This window comes from Siniperca chuatsi, linkage group LG12 (assembly GCF_020085105.1).
Source record: "Siniperca chuatsi isolate FFG_IHB_CAS linkage group LG12, ASM2008510v1, whole genome shotgun sequence".
Classification (NCBI taxonomy): Eukaryota; Metazoa; Chordata; class Actinopteri; order Centrarchiformes; family Sinipercidae; genus Siniperca; species Siniperca chuatsi.
The window spans coordinates 4,110,806-4,122,998 of NC_058053.1; the positions used below are offsets into that span (position 1 = coordinate 4,110,806).

Below are 12,193 nucleotides of genomic sequence, written 5' to 3' on the forward strand. Positions count from 1 at the left end.
TGGACACCCTCAAGATATGGATGTGTTTGTTATGTTTGCAGCAAAAGAAGAAGAATGTGTAGTGATAAACAAATGAAGAAAAACTTGTGAAAGTTGGCTCATAAAATCATTCCACTGGTTTCTGTTACTCAGAGCTCCAGGTTTTGTGTGTTGATGGGAACTAGGCCATAAATACCAGTTTGTAAAGCACAGAATGGTTTTTGTTTAGATTGTTACAGACTTGTGTGTTCAATTCAGTGGTAACTTTTCAAGCCTTAGTTTTGAGGTCTTAACTTTTTATAATTGATAGGTGTCCATCTGTCATTGTCACCTGTTAGTGTAGATATTATTTTTATAATATATTTTATCTATACTGGACCAATATTTATGTTCTTCCATAATACTCCTGCTAATATGCCTGAACTATTTTGACATAAATCATTTTTACACCAGCTCCTTTATTTAATCAATATGTTGAAAACTTGTGAAATCACCGGAAGAAGCTCTACTTTTATTTTGAAAATCGTAACCGGAAGAGTATTAAATCCGACGCTCGTCTCGCGTTGCCAGGCTTTTGCTAGACGGCTCCCCTCGCGAGATGAGTCCGAACCTAGCCCAGGGGATGTTTCCTAACTTTCCACCATTCTCTCCATCGGCTTGTAACCGTTATAGGAAGTCATCTACCGGGGAACGCAGTTAACAACTGAGCGACGTTTCTCCCGGTTCAAAGTTGAAATGAAAGCTGTAATTCTCGCCGCCGGGTACGGAACCAGGCTCCAGAGGGATGTGGTGGCTGACAGCAGCGGGAGGTTCGCTCACCTGGCCGGCACTGCAAAGCCGCTGCTGCCGGTGGGTCGGTGTGCGCTGATATCCCACTGGGCGCATGCTCTGAGCGGCTCTGGCTGCGTGGACTGCATTTATGTTGTTGTAAGTAGTAGCTGCAGTGTAGTCTACTCAAGTACTGTTCTTAAGTACATTTTTGAGGTACTTGTACTTTATTGGAGTATTTTCATTTTGTGCTACTTTATACTTCTATTCCACTACATTTCAGAGGGAAATAATGAACTTGACTACACTACATTTATGTAACAATTATAGTATGTAGTTGCTTTGCATATTTAGATTTTAAATCCAAAACATATGATCTGATTTTGAAATATGATGCATTGTTAAGAAAATAACAACCCAACAGTATATAAAGCAGTTGAAATTAGCTCCATGACATTAGTTACCGTTATCATATTGTTTACATGTTATTGCAGCAATAATGATAATAATCCAATTATATATAATAAAAACATGACACTCTAAAAGGAGCCATGCTGCATATAACACTTGTGTTTCAAACTAGGACCAGACCAGTGTGTTTTTCCAAGCCAATACAGAAATGTTTGCATTAAGGACCAGGGCTGATCTCTGAAATTTAAAAGCCTGATAATCATACGAGTCTAAACCTGAACTGAGAATGAATGACCCTCTGCTCATGTCTTCTCCTCTCCACAGACTAACGCTCTTTACCATGCTGCATTTGAAGAGTGGGCATCACATTTCACAAATGTCAAGATTCTCAGCGATCAGACGAGAAGCAATGATGTAAATGCAATGTTACAATGATTGTTTTCACCGTCATCACTGCTTATGTCACATCTGTTGGCCCTTAGAAAGTAGACTTTTTTTTTTATACCATCCTCTGACTCTGTAACCTAGGTTCAAGTCCCATAGTGCGAGCATGTGCTCTGCTGAAGTGTGAGCAAGTCAGTAATACACAACCATAAATCAACCTTAAATCTTAGTCCATGACTAGAGTATTGTGTGTAATATACAGTATTTCTTCTCTTCTTATGGCTTAGTAAGGGCTTTGATCAGAGTGGGCCAAATTTTATATCAGCATGTGCTTTTCAGTGATTAAACCTCTAAATCAAGCGAACTTTCTTATTCCACCAGGGACGTCTTGGTGCTGTGGCCTGCCTGCAACTTGCAGTAAAGCACTTCAAGATAGAAGACCATGTCTTAGTAATTGGGGGGTAAGTTTACTGAGTTAACATTATCAATACTACCATGCAGAACTGTGGTTAAAGGTGTGAAATCAAGTCCTGTTTCTGCCAAGTTGATACAGCTCCCTTTCTATTGTAAACAGTGACACCCTCTTCAAAGAAGATTTTAGCCTCAGTAAAGTAAAAGAGAGGTTTTTTGACCTCCAAGCAAAGTGTGAGGACAGCTGTCTGCTGCTCTCGTACCAGTGCAAAGACGAGGGTGAGTAAGAAATTAGGCTTTAAGTGTAACATTATGGAATCTTTTAGGGAAGGGAGTAAAAAGGCAAACATGGCTCAGCCTCGTGCTCACAATTAGTTCTGTATTGTGTCTGTACAGAAACTCCTAAATATGGGATATTGGAGGTAGACCATGATCTTCGCGTGCTCTGCATGAAGGAGAAACCTCTTCCCTCTGAGACAAAGTCGAGGAGAGCAGTAAGTTCACCACAAACACTGAACAAAGCCTGCCAATAATGTCCAAAAGTGCCTGTCCACATGGATACAAAAGATCTTTAACGTTTCTACAGAAAAAGGGGAGAGCCATCTGAAATTTTACTGCGTCTTGAGAAGAATGGGTGTAGGGCAGGAAAGGGCTGCCAACCAGATCCTCTGTCCCTGCAGTGCCGTCACAAAGTCTTAGGACAGTGACACATTTTGTGTTGTGATGTCTCATTGCTTTACTTTATATTGTAACCCTTTCTTAGTCACCTAATTTAACAAGACTAGATAAATAAAGTCATCATATTTAATCTTTGGTTGCAAATCCTTTGCAGTCAGTGATTGGCTAATGTTTCAGACTCAGACATCAGTGGACACTTTGAATCTTTCCTAATGATACTCTGCCAGGGCTGCCATCTTTATTTGGTTTGGCTTGCTGGTTTTAGGGTTTCAGTTGGATTGAGGTTAGGTGATTTACCTGGCCTGTCAAGAACATTCAGCTCATCGGCCGTAAAAACTCTTTGGTAGTCTGTTGAGGACCATTGTCCTAAAATTGGGGAACTGTTTAAAAAGGGCACCCTTAAAGCTGAAAGTGAGCACGAGAGGTGTTCAGTACATGTATGAACAAATCTTTATCAATGAATTTTCAAAGTGAAGTGACTACACTGAATCACCAGTCACTGACTGAATCGGCAGCTTTTAGCAGTGGAGCTCCTCACTGGTGGTGGAGAGCGCCGTTTCCAGCTCAGGTATGATTCATAGTACATTACTTCCTTGTTAAAAGCTTAAAAGACTGTGAAAGCCACAGAAACAATCATAATCTGATAACGTAAATAATACGCTGCTGAGCTTTAAACCATATGTGCAGTACTTGTATAGGCTAGTTTTTTACTGAACAGCTTGAACCAGCAACAGACTGAACGTACTACTGAATTGAACACGGTCAGAATCAGCACTGAATGTGTGAACAGTGATGCGTTCACTTACTGCTGTACGTACTGAAGTGCCTTAAGTGATTCAAATCAGCAAAGTAATTTGTGATTTCCACCTCTAGTGAGCACATGAACCTTATAGTCATTGTTTCAAATGATGCTGTTTCAGTGTCTGCACTGCACTGTAGGTAAAAATGCAACTCATTAACCAACTTGTGATGCCTGTTGTTTGTTTGGAAGTGAACACACCTCAAGGAACCTATCGACTAATTTCCCGGTAAATGTCTTCAACCTGTGTCAAAATTAACAGACCTGAGATCAAAGTGTGCATCCTCCACAAAAATATCATGTCCCTTCTTGCAGTGCTGAACTTTGGACTTAAACATTTTCCTAAATGATATGTTTAAGTATGCTCTACGTACACAGAAAACACTGTAATCCAAACGTTGGAGCTTTTCATCAGTTATCACTGTCATGTTTTTTTAGTATTATGAATACACCATTTTATATAGCAATCATTTTCTCTCTGAGTGAGATCTGAAATCAAGACAGGCAACCAATCATACAGTCCATTGTGATGACTATCAAATAGACGACATGTTGTTTTCCATATTTACACACTGATATTTATCGATATGTGACGGTCACTGGTATGTTTATATGACGTCCAACATGTACAGTGAATGTATTTACACTGCATATCTTTTGATCAAATTTTCAGGCAACACCCAGCTAATAATTTCCATTTGTTTTTCAGTGTCCCTGTTTTTATGTGTTTTCAAAGAAGAGCCTTCCTCTGTTGGATACCTTCATCGAGGAAAAGAAGGTAACTTTAATAATCAAAAGTCCCACATGTGATGTGAATTAAGAGTAAATCGTTTTTTTATTTCACTATTACGCACAACTTTTTCTTTCCATAGGCGGCTCCTATTGATGAGAAAGATGCCCCAGGAAACTTTGTGTCTTGGCTCATACCAAGGTAATTTCTGCTGGACCCCTAAAGGTCACGGCGAGAATTTTTTTGAGGACTACTTTGCATTCCCTTGGAATATTTTGTAACCTCGCAACACTTTTCTTCCTTCGTTCCTTCTCAGCCATATGTCTATTTGTAATGGAAGGCAGTGTGGAGATTCTCAAGTTAATGCATTTAGCACTGTTTATGGACACCTCACCTTATATGATGCCCATTGCAAAGAAGTTGCCAGATAGAACATCATCAAACTTCAATTATTGCTCCACACTTGTAGCAACAGGTCTTCAACCAAAACCTGTTTCAGCATTAAAGGTTACTTTAATTGTTTTGTGCGGAAAACAGAGGAACCAGTGCAACAACACAAAAAGCTTTCCAACCTGTGTTGGTCTGCATTCCTGATGCGTCTCTGCAAGTGGTTCACTGCTGTCTGCTCTTTCTGGGACAGAACCACAGACTCTGTTCGCAGCTTTTCAGTCGCCTTATTGTTTGTTGCTATTTTGACTCATACAAATACAGCACATTAGCTTTATGAGGTAGACTGCACATCTGTAATTCTGCCTCTGGAGACGTCCCCTCTTCCTCAGTGAAACCCCTCTGGGGTCCGGTCCAGTACAGAGGACACTAACTGTAGATCCTGCAGATCACCGTACTGCTTTCTTCTGGAGAGACCTCGTCATCTAAATAATTCATTTAGTTTTACTTTCACTAATTGTATAACCATGCATGCCTATTAAGCAGTAGTACTATATCAGCATACTTAATGCCCAGTTCAAAGTAAAGTTCAGTGAGCTGATCTACTGTTGTGTTGCGCTGGGAGCAGCTGAGCAGAAGCAGACATATGGCTCTGAAGGAATGCAAAAGTAGTCCTCAAAATTTTTTTTGCCATTCCCTGTAAGGGACTAGGTTTTACTCAGCTAAGTTATCCAACTCAATTTGTAATCCAACTTTGTGACAGGCAGCTGGTCTTTTGTTTGTGGTTCTTTGCTGTGATCACAAAATATGATTTGGATTCATTTGGGTGTCTCATTATTTATACATGTAAAATGATGTAGATACTCGGCGAAAACTAATACACTTCTTAAATCAACATGTCAGTGTATTGGTCAATAAATTAGTTTTGTTTTTTTCCTTTCAGGAAGCCAGTATATATTCATCAGATTTCTGGACGTTTCGATGTTGGAAACTTGCCTTCCTACATTGAATGCGACGTTTACTTCAGAGAAAAGCTTCAAGATGTCGAGTCTTACATGGTGTAGAGGAAACAGGAAATTCCATTTATTATGCCATGTTAAAAAATTACCCAAAAAAGGAAAAAAAAATTGAAATCTTGGCCTGCTTAAACAATCTGTCGCATTAAATCAAGAATTCTAACTGTAAATATGCATTCAAATATTTGTATGTAATTTTATAATGAATATTTTCTATTAAAATGATTTTTATATTCTTTCCATTGCAACCAACGATTTGTCTACCCAGTGAGGAGTCTTGTGCATTTGTCGGAGGCCTTTTCATGTTTGTCCTCCATCTTTGCGATGCGGGAGCCAAACTGCATGGCTCTCTTGGGCAGGACGGCTGATTGGCCGAGGCCCAGCTGCTTCGCTGTCAGTCTCAGGAGGAGTTTCTCCCCGACACCTCGAGGAAGTGACAGATCTGCCTTCTCCCACACGGGCAGAGAATTCAAGTAGCTCACCACGTCCTCGTCCAAGTAGGGAAATCTGCAGATGCCAGAGTTATATTTGTCAGATATTCTACCCTGAACAATGGAGGTGAATGCAACTTCATTTGTTTCTAGAAACAATGTCCCCATTACTCTGGGTATTCCACAGAAAACACTGTCAACAATCTGTACAGACACTATATCTTTGGTTTAAAAAAAAATAGAGTTCCAGTTAAAACTTTTGACATGATGCTGTTTAGACCTCTGCTCAGGGTGAAGGTGGGCGGAGTGTGCTGGGAATTATGTGAGGTCATTGGACTTCTCGTACCATTGAGAATAATGGTAATAAAAGTGTCATTTGTTGTCCCACCCTAGCAGGTGCAACAAAGCTACCAGGAGAGAGAGAGATGCCAATCAAACGGTCTGTAAACGCCCACAAAGACCTGAGAAAGGGTCTAATCCAGGCACAAGTGAGAACACCTGTGGGTGAACCATGGATGTGAAGGGCCTTCAAATAAATACTGCTTATCTGACAAACTTACAGTTTTACCTTTTACTCTCAGAGGAGAAAAGTTGATTCCTGAAACTCAACTTGGTGCGCTGCCGCAAACAGTACTCTGTTCCATTAGACTGAAGTCTCACAATTTCTGACAAGATGAAACCCGTCTCATACCTATTTAAGATTATATTTGCCAGATCATGGTCATAGGTATAGACCAATTTTCCTACATTGTCCTGCTTTGTGCTCTGTTTGACGTAATAGGCCTTTTTAATGGACAGTGGACTGTTCCCTCAGCACTCATGCCAGTGTAACAGCCCGGGGAACAGTTGCATCAAATCCCCTGCATTGGTAAAAAGTTAAATAGAGCTCAGAAGCCTTTGTTCCTGGAAAGAGCAAAGTCTGTTGTTTGTACTTCAATATAGTGACAAGTAGCAGCGCGCACAGCTCCAAATCTTAAAACGCTGTATTGGGTGGCAGCAAGGATCAAAACAACCAGGCTGCCAGCACTCACAGAGAAAGTCTTTTTATTTATTGTGGGCAAAAACAAACATGTTTCAGCTGGAAGCCATCATCAGCATCATCAAAACAGCAGGAATGGCCATCTATATAAACGTATAAGGGAATATATAATTGCATGTCAGTTTGAGCAGTACCCTCCCTGTCTCAAGCCCAGTATTTGTATTCTGCTGCCACTTTTTTCATTTGTCTAATACAAACCATTTATACTGTCAATGTTGTATGTTCCAGGCTTCAAGGTACATACCGAATATTAACGGAGAAACAATTAGTCGAAAGAAAATGATTCTTTCGCATTAAAAAAAAAGGTACCCTGTTGCCATTAGTAGCGCTGTGGAAAAATGTTTACGAGTGGGTTCCCGTTTTGTTTGTATCGTGCACGAAGGCCCGGGTGGCGGTTTTTACCTCTGCCACTGGTTTCACGCTATTCCGCTGATTGACAGTAGTTGGCAATAACACACAAAAACATGTAGCAATGTGCCAACAAACGCAGTGAAGAATAAAACCGCAAGCTAGCAAACATTGATCTAAACACTACACACTAAAATCGGCTTTGCAAATGTTTTGGGATGAGAAAATGCACTCAGCACATTTGTTAGGCCTCAAGGATACACACAAGATGTTTTGGTCAGAAACACTAAATGTAAACATAACTTGCTTGATTAAAAGAAAACTCCACAGGGCACCTTCAATGGTGATGTAAAAATGTTTTGCTATTTCTGCAAGTTTTATAACTCTTGCACAGCCAAACTATGTAATTTCAAGTTATCACTTTAGGCTCTGGTCACATGTAATGGATACTTGAAACAGACACCACACCTACCTAGCCTCTTTTCCATGGTCCGCTATCACTCTGTCATCTCTGCCCAAATTCCTGGAAGGGATCCTGCCCAGCTCCATGGCCAGCTCCTGGATCAGTCCCTCGTGACCAGACTTCATAAATCGGACTCTGTGTCTTGAGTAACCTGCTAGCTGCTCATCTGCTCCAATTCCTGTCAAAATGACCTGTAGTCATGAAGTAGCAACACACAAAAGCAGGACAATGTGGTTGTTGAGGATTGTGAAGCATCTCAATTGCAATTTATTATTGTTTTATTATCAGTAATAAAATAAATACATCTGATTTACAGGTGAGGTTCAAACACCAATCAGCAAAGGGAATATATAATTGCATGATAGGCTCCATCTGTGACTGAACCGCCCAGAAGCGGCCTCTAATGAAGGTGGAGTGACCACAAAAATCAGAAACAACAATGAAGGTAATGAATATATAAGAATGAATGCCCAAGCCCGGAAACATATAGCAAGATACTATATATAAAAAGAGCTATATAATCCAGATTAATAAATGAAGATGCACATGACAAAAAAAAAACAATTACCGCAAAACATAATACAGAAAAAAACCCTTCAAAATGTACATACATTCCCCATTATAGACAAATCCTGTTTCAGATATTTTTCTGGGTGGTTTGTGCCCTTTACATAGAGCATTCATTAGTGCATAGATTAATTGTATTACTATTTGTCCTCAATAGAGGTCATATACTATGCGAATGTATGTACATTATAAAGTTTTTCTGTATTATGTTTGTAGTTCACCTTTGCTGACGACGTGAAGAGCCTCTGGTCACTGTCCTCTGTGATGAACCCCGTCCCTCTTGCTGCGAACCACACAGCACATCCAATGCTGTCATCAAGCACCGTATCCAGCGGCTGCACCAGCTGACAAATGCGCTCCTGGCGCATTTTCTGCAGCTCCTCCTGCGCTACGTTGATTTCAACAAAATTCCATCTTCTTTCAGGATTCAAGTCTTGTAATTCCTTGAGACCGGCCTTTCCAGTAATTCTGTCCGGAACATCAAAGGGGCTGGATGTTTGGGAATCAGCTCCATCAGTCTTAGAATCTGTGGGCTTATTTTTGTGCTTTTTGAGTTTCTTTGCAGACTCTTTCTGCTCCTTCGGCTCCTGTAGTTTAAACGCTACATTGAGAAGGTCTATTGGTTGATGAGCAGGTATGTGACGGTCAGCTAAGGCAGCCAGGATCATTGAATCGATACCTCCTGAAAAAAGTATAGCGACACTAGCGTGGTCATTAGTAGGAGGGGAACTGTCTTGCACCCTGAAAGGCAGAGACTGAACACGTCGCCTTACTGCCTCACTGAGAACATCAATAAGACGGTTCACCTCGTCGTTTTTCCCTTTGCTTGCAAGCAGCTGCTCCAGATCCTTAACAGACGAATGTGAGTTTGGATGAATTTCTTTCTCTTGTAATGACTTCGGGATGGATGTATTAAGAGGGCACACGGGTGACCTGAGTACGAGGCCTGAAGGGTTCATCACAGCAGTGCAGCCGCTCGGGACAGACTCCAATATAGTTTCACTGCAGCTCGAGACAAGATCATTTCCTCCATTAGCCCAAGGATAAACCTCAAACATCACAGAGCCAGCTTCTGAAACTGCCTTCAGGTCAATCCTGTATACACCAACTGCTGGGACTTCTTGCCAAGCAGACTGATCAGGTCCAGAACTGTGGGCTGCCACAGAAGTCAGGGTCAAGGCGTTGACCTCCGCATCAAATTTCCACAGCAAACTCCGCCTACCAAATAAGTCTCTGCCAAACCAGAGGTAGTCTCCAGCCTTTTGGTAGTAAACAAACCCCCACGGTCCCCGTACGGTGGACAGGACAGACAGAATCTCTGAAGGGCTGTTGCAGGATGATAGCTGCTGAGAGACAACAGCAGTGTCATTTTCCTCTGGCATCACTGGGAGACCTCCAAAAATCTCTCCGTTCCACACCAGGACATTTCCAGTGTGGTCTTGAACTGGCTGAGGGGTAAGAAGACCTCTCATGTGAAGAACGTGGGCAGAGAATAAACACTGATAGCAGGGACTTGCGCCTCTGACTGTAAGATCCTGGCTCCAGTTGGGCCCCCTTCTCTTTAAATGTTCATTAACTGTTTTGTCCCACTCAAACTGAGTGGGTGACAGACTCAACATACAAAAGATGCCACACATTGTTGTGGTGAAGGTCAGTCTTACATATCCTGCAGTTCCTTTTTCATGTTATCCAGTTCCTCTGGAGAGAGAAAATATCATCTGTTATGTTCATCTACTACATGATGCTATATGATCAAATGTTATTCATACAACCTCAGTTATAAATTAATGAGGCAGCGAGATGCCAGCTAGTTTATCTATTAAAATGATATTTATTCAAGTTTACAGCTCTCAGCTTACTTTTGCATGAACCCAGTGCCTGACCTCTGTCTGCTAAGAAGAATATGTTACTGTTCCTCTGCTGGATGTAGACTTTCTGGGAGATAATACATACAAAATGTACATTATACATAAGAAAATACACTTACAACACATGTCAAGTCTCAAGCATCGAGTTCAACTAAGAGATTCACATTCATAGTTGCAAGGGCATAACCACATTTAAATAAATGAATAAATAAATGTGTCCATTTCAGGTAAGTAAAGTTAGACTTTGGCTGTGTTTCCTTTAACACAACTCTACTCACCCTGTTTTTCTTCAGATTGGAGAGCTCGTCCACTACAACCTTCTGCTCCTTGATCTGTAACGTTAAGTGAGCAACACCAATTATTCCACTGACTTCATAAAATGGAAATTCTTCAGAATCAGAATCAGAAATACTTTATTGATCACTGAGGGGAAACTCTTTTGTTACAGCAGCTCACTGTCAGGTCAGTGCACACAGGAATAGAAGTACTAAGCAAAAAATATAATACACTATAATACAGGTAAGATAAATTAAGTGGATATAAGTATAAAAGCTAAAATAAGTGTAAGTACCAAAGTGGATTTAGAGGTTGATAGGTTGATAAGTATGTACGGTATAATAATACAATGCAATCATATGAGTAATAAGTAATAGTGCAATAATGAGTACTGTCAAATTAAGTGTAGCTTATTAAGATGACTATGAGACGGTGGATATTGCACAGCAGTAATAGAGGTATGAATAAAAATTCAGGCAATAATTTAAAGTTCCTATGACAAGTAGCTAGTGGGAAAGAGTCCTGAGAGTCCGTATATTTCAACATAAACGTATATACTTTGATATCCCGAAAAGAGTTGTAATGTCACCCAACATTCAGATTTGCCACGCGTTTACCAGAGACTGTATAAAATAGGCTGTTTACCGGCTAATATTTGTGACTATGACATTAGCCTCCAGCAACATGTTGTGGCTAACAATACCTTTTTGTTCAGTTCCTCTTTAAGTGCACACTGTCCTTCAAAATTGTCGTCGTTATCCCGGATTTTCGAAGACATTTTGTTCAAAAGAAACGCAGACAAAGACAGTTCAGAGTTTATATTAAGGTAGCTGAAGCTAACCTCAGTGTAAAAACACGTTCAGCAGCTCTGAAAGCTTTTCCGGGTGCGGAGGTCTGTCCAGTTTGGACTTTACTGCCCCCTGGAGGTGGGAGGTTGATACATACACTATTTTGACTGTTCTATTAGAGATTCTCCATGGAAAACTATTCTCATTTCCTCCGGACTGAAATATATACTAAATTAGCTAAAGCCACCACTTTACAAGAAATTAATGCACACATTTTCACAAAACTAGAAATATTAATTTTATTGATATTTACTCGCTTAGTCTTAAATGTCTGTTTGAATCCATAATACATAAATGAATTATAAAAGAAGATTTGATTTTGTCTTCTTCCATAGTACAAATATTTCAAAATATTTATAAAGAAAACGGATATCAAGCAGTCTTTTACTGTTTATGGTACATTATTTGTACCCTTTATCACTGATAGAATAGCCAAAACTAAAAGACCATTTTAAGCCAAATCAATCGGTTAATAATTTTAGTATTCTGTTCAGGGTTCAGCATCACCATTTATCTTACAGTCAAAGTCTAAACTTAACCCACACTTATTTAGTATATAAACCTTTTGACTAAATGTTCACCTCATTCTCCTTTCTTCTTCTGTTTTATGTCTTCAGCTGTCTCAGTTCCCCTACTATCTTTCTGAAACACCATACTGTAATTAATCCTGTAGAGCATTTTAGAGAAAATCCATGTTTGCTACATAAAACATACTTTTCACATCACAGGAGCATCATCTGGTTTTCAAATTCAGTCAATAAAATATTAACTCAAGGTTCTAGGTACATTT

At 40.0% G+C, this 12,193-nt stretch overlaps 3 protein-coding genes and 1 long non-coding RNA gene across 4 annotated transcripts; 2 read left to right on the forward strand and 2 right to left on the reverse strand.

Moving 5' to 3' along the window:
• The first annotated feature begins 539 nt into the window (after positions 1-539).
• Positions 540-5,803, forward strand: zgc:136439 (uncharacterized protein LOC678627 homolog). The gene is made up of 8 exons (XM_044216562.1): positions 540-906; positions 1,483-1,572; positions 1,924-2,003; positions 2,117-2,232; positions 2,350-2,447; positions 4,140-4,208; positions 4,303-4,361; positions 5,491-5,803. Exons 1-8 carry the CDS (start codon positions 715-717, stop codon positions 5,609-5,611), a joined length of 825 nt encoding a protein of 274 aa, XP_044072497.1. The 5' UTR covers positions 540-714; the 3' UTR covers positions 5,612-5,803.
• On the reverse strand, positions 5,609-10,048 carry asnsd1 (asparagine synthetase domain containing 1). Its single transcript, XM_044216561.1, has 3 exons — positions 8,633-10,048; positions 7,854-8,035; positions 5,609-6,070 (listed from the first exon to the last, which is right to left on the reverse strand). The coding sequence occupies exons 1-3, from the start codon at positions 10,046-10,048 to the stop codon at positions 5,824-5,826; spliced, it is 1,845 nt and encodes a 614-aa protein (XP_044072496.1). The 3' UTR covers positions 5,609-5,823.
• On the forward strand, positions 5,996-7,246 carry LOC122885455. Its single transcript, XR_006380115.1, has 2 exons — positions 5,996-6,121; positions 6,388-7,246. It is a non-coding gene; the product is annotated as an uncharacterized LOC122885455 (long non-coding RNA).
• LOC122885454 (ASNSD1 upstream open reading frame protein-like) lies at positions 9,966-11,473 on the reverse strand. Its single transcript, XM_044216563.1, has 4 exons — positions 11,259-11,473; positions 10,558-10,611; positions 10,271-10,346; positions 9,966-10,109 (listed from the first exon to the last, which is right to left on the reverse strand). Exons 1-4 carry the CDS (start codon positions 11,331-11,333, stop codon positions 10,069-10,071), a joined length of 246 nt encoding a protein of 81 aa, XP_044072498.1. The 5' UTR covers positions 11,334-11,473; the 3' UTR covers positions 9,966-10,068.
• Between the last annotated feature and the right edge of the window lie 720 nt (positions 11,474-12,193).